The sequence below is a fragment of the Monopterus albus genome, unplaced genomic scaffold (assembly GCF_001952655.1).
Source record: "Monopterus albus unplaced genomic scaffold, M_albus_1.0 scaffold69.1, whole genome shotgun sequence".
Lineage (NCBI taxonomy): Eukaryota > Metazoa > Chordata > Actinopteri > Synbranchiformes > Synbranchidae > Monopterus > Monopterus albus.
In genome coordinates this window covers 4,576,252-4,583,512 of record NW_018127949.1, presented here as the reverse complement: position 1 = coordinate 4,583,512, position 7,261 = coordinate 4,576,252, and the positions used below count along the sequence as shown (strand labels likewise).

At 41.6% G+C, this 7,261-nt stretch overlaps 1 protein-coding gene across 13 annotated transcripts in view; it reads right to left on the bottom strand.

Annotated features, from left to right (window-relative positions):
• Nucleotides 1-2,366: 2,366 nt before the first annotated feature.
• camk2g1 (calcium/calmodulin-dependent protein kinase (CaM kinase) II gamma 1) overlaps nt 2,367-7,261 on the bottom strand; it is a 37,425-nt gene continuing 32,530 nt past the window's right edge. For all 13 annotated transcript variants that reach the window (XM_020605139.1, XM_020605143.1, XM_020605142.1 and 10 more), the window contains 4 exons: nt 6,671-6,746; nt 6,395-6,489; nt 5,481-5,717; nt 2,367-4,955 (listed from right to left, as the gene is read on the bottom strand). In XM_020605139.1, the coding sequence (XP_020460795.1) occupies nt 5,485-5,717; nt 6,395-6,489; nt 6,671-6,746 (404 nt within the window). In that variant the 3' untranslated portion in view covers nt 2,367-4,955; nt 5,481-5,484. The remainder of the gene's footprint in view (nt 4,956-5,480; nt 5,718-6,394; nt 6,490-6,670; nt 6,747-7,261) is intronic.

Here is a 7,261-nt window from a genome sequence, read left to right as displayed (position 1 = left end):
CCAAATACCATAAATTTAGTTTTCTCCAAAGTCAGAGAGAATATATTACTATCACACAATTTCTTTATCTTCACAATTTCCTGTGAAACCCGTTCAGAGAGTTGCTGTAGGTTTTCACCTGATGCCCATATGGTAGTGTCATCAGCAAACAAAACCACTTTCACTAAATCAGAAACCTTGCATATATCATTAATGTATAATATAAATAATTTAGGTCCCAAAACAGAACCCTGAGGCACTCCACATACAATATCCAGCTCACTCGATTGGTATTCACCCAACTTCACAAATTGACGCCTCTGTCAAATAACGTTGAATCCATTTCAGAACCATTCCTCTGATCCCATATTTTTCTAACTTGTCCATTAATAACTCATGATTGATTGTGTCAAATGCTTTTTTAGGTCAATAAATATCCCCATCGTGTATTTCTTCTCATCCATTGTTAATCCTAAAGGACAAGGGCTAAGCTGCATTTATTTTCAGTTTGAAACACTGTGCATTGTGTGAATGCAGCATGGAGACACTGTTCATGTCTGTAGGAACCAAGGTGGCAAAACAAAACAATTCTTTCTGTTCATTCTCATATTATGAGCTTGGTATGCATTTGCATCAAATAAACACATTCTTAAAGCCCTGCAGTAATAATATGCCATTTCCCATCTAAGTTAGAAAAAACACAAATTAAAAGACTGCTAACAAAACATGTATTGCCTTTAAGTAAATCAGCTTAATGTAAGTAAAAGAATGACATCATTGCCTCATAACCAAACATTTTTCTGCTGCTTTATAATTGATATTCACCAAATTATTTCAGATTAAAATTGGTCAAATTTTACATCATGCATGCAGAAGATGTCTGCATTTATTTCTCCAACTGTGTTGTTGTGGGGTACTAGGCATTATTCACTTCAGTGGGGGGCAACCACTGTACAGCAGTGACAGCCCCGGCCAGAAGATATGAAGCGCAGCAAAAATTGGCTAATAACACTGTCAAAATCAGATCAACTGTACATGAATACTTACCTTGTGCTTCAGTCCGTCATTAAAGGTTAGGTCACATCTGTTTAAGACTGGATCTACAGCATAGCAGCACTAATAGGCAACAGATCTGTCACAAAAACAGTAATAAGACGAGAGGGATAATAACGGCGTCATTCTTCAAGTTTACAGTGCACGTGTACCAGCTGTAGGTCCAAGATATCTGTGTACATAGTTCTTCGGCGTCATGATGGATTGTCAGTGTACCTTGAAGCCAGAGTCGGACGTTCAATGACAAAACAGAGCTAAAGTCATCTGGCTTCCACATGTTCAAGTGTTCTAAACAACGGGATACATTTGTGCATGCTCCAAGAACCGGGACTTCAACAAAGTCAAAAGTACTTTCAGCTCAGCTTTTCTACTAATTTTATTGATATTTAAGAGCCAAAGGTCAGACAGAGCTAACAAGACATTCCCAAGAGTTTCTCTCCTTTATGTCTTTGAGAAAGTGTGTTTCCAAGTTTAAAAACTACCGAGCTCTCCTCATTAATCACAGAGAGCAGAGGAACCGGTGGGAGCTGTCCTACATCCCAGACACACACAATCCTTAAAATAACTGGAACCATCATAAATAACACCACAAAACCTTTTTAAATAAGGCTGCAGCATTACTCAACACTTCACTGGGCTTGATAGTGCTGGGAGACTGTACAAAGGCTGACGTGGTGAGAGGAGACAATGCACGAGCTATTGAATGGACAGCAGTGGTTGTTTTATCCTGTGTGCAGTGTTACGCAAAGGTTTAGGATCCAGAGCTGGTTTTAACATTCTCCCTTTAACTACCAATGGCTTCATGCTAAGTGACACCTGATACAGACTAGTACCCTTTCCTAAAATTGGACGAGAGACATGAGCAGATATTCAGCATGACTAAACATTGTGCCATTACATAATCTCAACATGTGTTGTGCATCTCTATTAGCTCCAAATTTGGTAATTTCAGAGACTCTACTGATGAAACCCCCTCAGATCCAGGCTGGGGGGGTGGGGTGCAGTGATCCGGGCAAAGAAGGAGGAGAGAAAAAAAAAAGAAAAAAAAAAAAAAGAAAAGAAGAGGCCTGTTGCCATTTTGGAGATGCTTCTTTTCTGGACAGTATGTGACACCAAACAAGCGTGAGAGACCATCGGTCCAGAAACCGTGACGTTACAAAAGCACCCAGGGGCTAAACACAAAACTGTTTTGACAGGTTATGTGGTCTGGGGATGGCTGGAGCGTAATTCCAGGAACCAGATGCCTTTCTAAAGGACAAAAACAACTGAAGCTAAATCAGACACAGAGACATGGTGACAAACCTTAAGAAACAGTCTGGTCCCGAGAGACAAACCAGTGCTGAAATAGTATTTTTATTAAATACTTTCAAGATCCAAGTTCGAAGAATAACAAAGCTATGATGAAGACCAACTAACACTCAGACAAACACTTGATAGTTGTCAATTCATGGTTGTATTTCATTGTACATCATGATCATGCAAAAAAACCAAAAAACAAAACAAAACAGGAAAAAAAAAAAAAAACCCCTCCAGCATCCACGTGAGGGCTGGGGGAGAAAGCGCAGCCCAGTAGCATATCATTACAACGCAGGGAAAACATTGAGGGCCTCATACCAAGCTATGGCTCCTGAATCTTTTTTTGTTTTTCTTTTTTTACATTTTTTTTTATTTTTATTTTTTAATAGTCATGTCACCTATTCAACATTCTGGATGGAGGAAATTCTCATTTCAAAAGATGCAAATATATAATAACACTAGGCTCCATCAGTATTCAGGTAGGTACATGGTAGAAATGTGTAACTGAAACATGCATATAACTAGGTCTCCCGCTCTGGTTCAACAGTGAAGGTCACAAAAACCTGCACACCCACACCTACTCACACTCTCTCTCTCTCTCTCTCTCTCTCTCTCTCTGGCTCCACTGAGCAGGCACGATTTAAAACCACCAAGGGTAGATTACATTAACGAGTAATTTAATCCTGGTCTAATTTTGTGTTGTCTTTACATCCTCCGCTTAACCCCCCCGATTATTTTTCATGTGTGTGAGGGAGAGTGCAGAACTCAAGCTTGGCAGATTGGCAAATTACCAAACGACAAGTTAACAGCAACAGCAACGACAACAAAAAAACTCAAACCGGTAACACAGGGACATAGAAACAAGAGAGAAGGGCACAAAGAAATATCTCAAAGAGGAGGGACTCTCAGTACACGGGTGGGAGATATCAGCAGGGTGGGGTGTTAAAGATACGACTTTCGAGGATGGATGGAGACAATTAAGCAGCACAGCAAGGGTGGCGCCGTGGTCACACAGCAGTGGTGCAGATATATTACAAAGCCTAAACACACCACCAGGCGTGTGTGTGTGCGCGTATGATATGAAGAGGCAGCTCACAGCACTGAGGGGTCACGAGCTGAAGTGATGGTCTTCATATTTTAAAAACTCAGTCGTTGGGCAGCGGGGTCAAATTATTCTCTAACTGTTATTTCTTCTATTCCCCCATCAACAACAGTCTTACAGCCATGGGACTAGAGCTGGTAGCTTACACACGTCTGTGTATTCATGTTTTTGTGAATGATCATGAGCTACCATATTTTAAGGGAGGAGAATCACAGCAAATTGGAACTGGTGAGGAAAATGTCGCTCCTAAACTAGGTTTGGGGTCACAGAGGTCATGGGGTGCTTCCCATGTCCAAATACACAGGATGAGTGTCTCTCAGATACATGTACATATATTACAATTTTCTACATATATCTATACACACACTGTATTTACACAGTGATATAAACAAGTCAGGCCCTTGCAGACAGCAGATAAAAGAAACAGGAGGGTTAAGAGAGGGAATGGTTAGAGATTGAGAAAAAGGGAGGGATGAACGAGGAAGAGGAGGCAGGCAAACATGCAAAATGCAGACGCCTTTCCTGCCTCACCCTCTCCCTTCACTGCATACAGACAACAGAACGTGAAAACACGCACATCATCTTTAAACTTGCAAAATAAAATCCCTCTTTTTAAAAACTCAGCTGCTTTTAAAGGAGCCTCAAATATACGATTAGTCAAATTAAAAAAAAAAAAAGGCTCTGGCTATTCACAGAAACACAAAGAGACCAAGACGCTATAACACAACAAAACATGTAACCTCAAACCAGATGCCCACTGCCCCAGTCCCACAACCACACAACTTTCCCCTCTGTCGGAAAACAAGCACACAAACAAAAACACGACCACATAAAAAGCCTAAAGTTCTACACTTTGGTGCTTCATGTTTTTGATATCAAGTTTCTCTTGTCATCAAGTTCTCTGACTGAGCTGACTTGATTTTTTTCCCCGTTCTATAATTCTGTTAGGGAAAATCTCCCTATATCTTAACATCAACGTGCAGGTATCAAGTACAACACTTTATACCCGACAACCCCTAGAATGCCAAAAATGTGTCCAAAATCTGAGCTGCTAACTTCACATTCTTCTGTTTCTCCCTTATTAGATAGTGAACATAAATGCTTAGTTGGATTTTGGTGGTTTCTGGTACATCTAGTCATAATTTACACAGTATATTCATAACTCATACTCATAAACTGTCACAAGTTCAACTGTAAATCCTCTCCTCTCCCAGGATGTCTCATCTTGCGCCGGCAGGAAAAAGATGGCTGCCAGAGGGAGGGACAGAGGGCAAAGACACGCCCTCCAATCAGGCACCAGATGCATGCATCATCCCATGGGGGCGGTGTCTTGTATTCAGCTGGCCCCCAGCAGGTCAAAGGAGGGACAGGATTGTTGGTATCGTGGAGAGGGATGCGATCTTGCCCGGCCGGGCTCCTGGCGTTGGCCAATCCACTCAGAGGACGCGCCTCATAAACACGCTCGCTGAAAAAACACTGCCCCCCCCCAAAACACACACTCCAGCAGACTGGAGGCTCAGGACCACTGTGGGGAGCAAAGGGGGAACAAATCAGGTTTTGGCAACACTTCACCAGTGGCTACTGTGGCTGAAATGGTGCGAGATGAAATAGGTACAGTTTAAAGGATAATTCTGATTAACTGCAACTTTGGTTTTAATTCTGCAGTTTAAGCCAGTTACTGTCAATTCTTATATGTGGTAATGCACCTACGTACGTCACTTGAATGACGTCCAATGGCAAAAAACATGGCCAGTAAAACGATCAGACAGGTTAGCCAAACCTAATTACAGGACGCAACAGGTTTATATCTTCAATTAAGGCCAGTTAAGATAGTTAAGATAAAGTTCAAGTCGAGCTCTTCACCTTTCACCTCAAATTTAAGCGGTTCAAAAAAAAAAAAAGTTAGACGCTTTAATTCTTAATTTTAAATTCTGCTGTAAAATAGCACAAGAGCTCTTGATGAAGTTACAGGTCAGAGTAGAGTAGATGAGTAAAAGCTGATGTTAAAACTGGTCTAATAACATCTCTGTGCTGACTTGGAGTTGAGTACCTCATCACTGTAGTGGTGCAGCAGGGGCTCCCGAGCAGTGGAAGTGAACATTGAGCCACTTGCCATCGCGACGATGCCACACCCTGGTCTCCTCTGATTGGCTGGACCGAGGGCGGCCTGTGGAGTCTACAAACTGCGTGAGCCGGATGTAGGCGATGCACGCAGCATCCTCACCGATCAGGTGCACGTGTGGGTTGAGCAGGGTGGTGTGCACGGGCTTGCTGTTTTTGCTCAGCACTGGGTGAAATAAACAGAAACAACTTGTTCAGTCAGGCTTAGATACCATACTGACAGACCAATGGATTTGGGGAGTTTAGCAGTTATTTCTTTGCCTCTTTCTGTATGTTAGGTGTCCTTGGGTTGCATTAAAGCATCTTAAGACCAAATTATTTTATTACAACACAGCTACTCAAGCGAAGTGTGAGAAATGCAATTATAAGTAAAATCTTATTTGTGTGATTTTGATGATTTAGATACTGGATTGGCAGAGTGGAAAACCAGCTGCAGTGCTCAAATTCTAGTTGGAAAAGTAGAAATTAACACCAATTTTGAAAGTCAATGAACCATTTAAGGCACTTTTTCTAAGGGAAAAACACCAAACGATTTATGGTTAAAGACTTTGAAATGTGAAAAGCTTTAGGTTAATAATAACCTAAACATCTTTGGGTTTAGAACTACAGACAACACAAGTTTGACATTTTATAGACAAGGGATTAACAGCATGTGGCTGATTAGAGATAATGAAAATAATTAATCGCAGGGTAATTTACCACACTGGAACATTTCAAATGCTGTTGTCAAACAAATATAAAGATGACTAATTACTTCCCCTTTCCCAAACAGTTATTACAGTTTCTGGTGCTCCTTATTCCAGGTTAAAATGAACAGATGTTTGTGTACATGAGGAGACTCACAGTTCTCGAAGTAGAACTTGTGAAAGTCCATGCCCTCCACCAGGTTCCCCAGTGCCTCAGGCTCGAAAGAGGTGAGTCCAGGGTCACAAATCCTCCTGAGATAGAACGAGAAATAAAAGGAGGCAGGTGAGAAAGTGGAGAATGTGTGAGAAGATAGAGGCATTAGAAGAGGAAGTTGTGTGAAGGCAGTAAAAGAAATACAATAGGTTTGTTTTACTTTGAGGAAAGCACTTAAGTCCTGATTCACCCACTGCTTTTCATTCTAGCTGTACTCACGTGTAGGCATCAAAATCTCCATTGTTGATTGCTTCAATTAGCTGCTCTGTTATCTTGACGATCTCCTGTTTACGAGCTACAGACAAAACAAGAGAGACAGACAGACGGATGGTAAGTGGCGAGAAACCAGCTAGAAGGTGAGACCAGTTAACTATGTTGTGGTTGTTAAATGACATTTTCTCTCGTCACTTCAGCTCCTCTCTCCCTCTCTCTGCCACAGCTCCACACTCTTTAACATCACCAGTGGGTCCACAGCAGCTCCGACCTCGTCACCGTCTGTCGCTCTGCTGCTCACCCTCTCTGCACAGCGCCAACTGACTGAACGCTACTCTCTGCTGCGCAGACAAAACCATCACCTCTGCAAAAATTCATTTTGACCACAACCACAGACTTGGCCTGACAAAAAGTATTAACTCAAGGTTTCCTTACTCGCTTTTCCAGAGCTTTCAACCACATCCCCAGTTATGATGTGACCAACTTTGTTATATAGGCTTTCACTGAACAAACTATCCACTGAAGACCATGTCACGCAAATCAAAAGCTAGAGCTCGACTTTTGAAAGTTAATTAAAAAAAACATTAGACATGATGT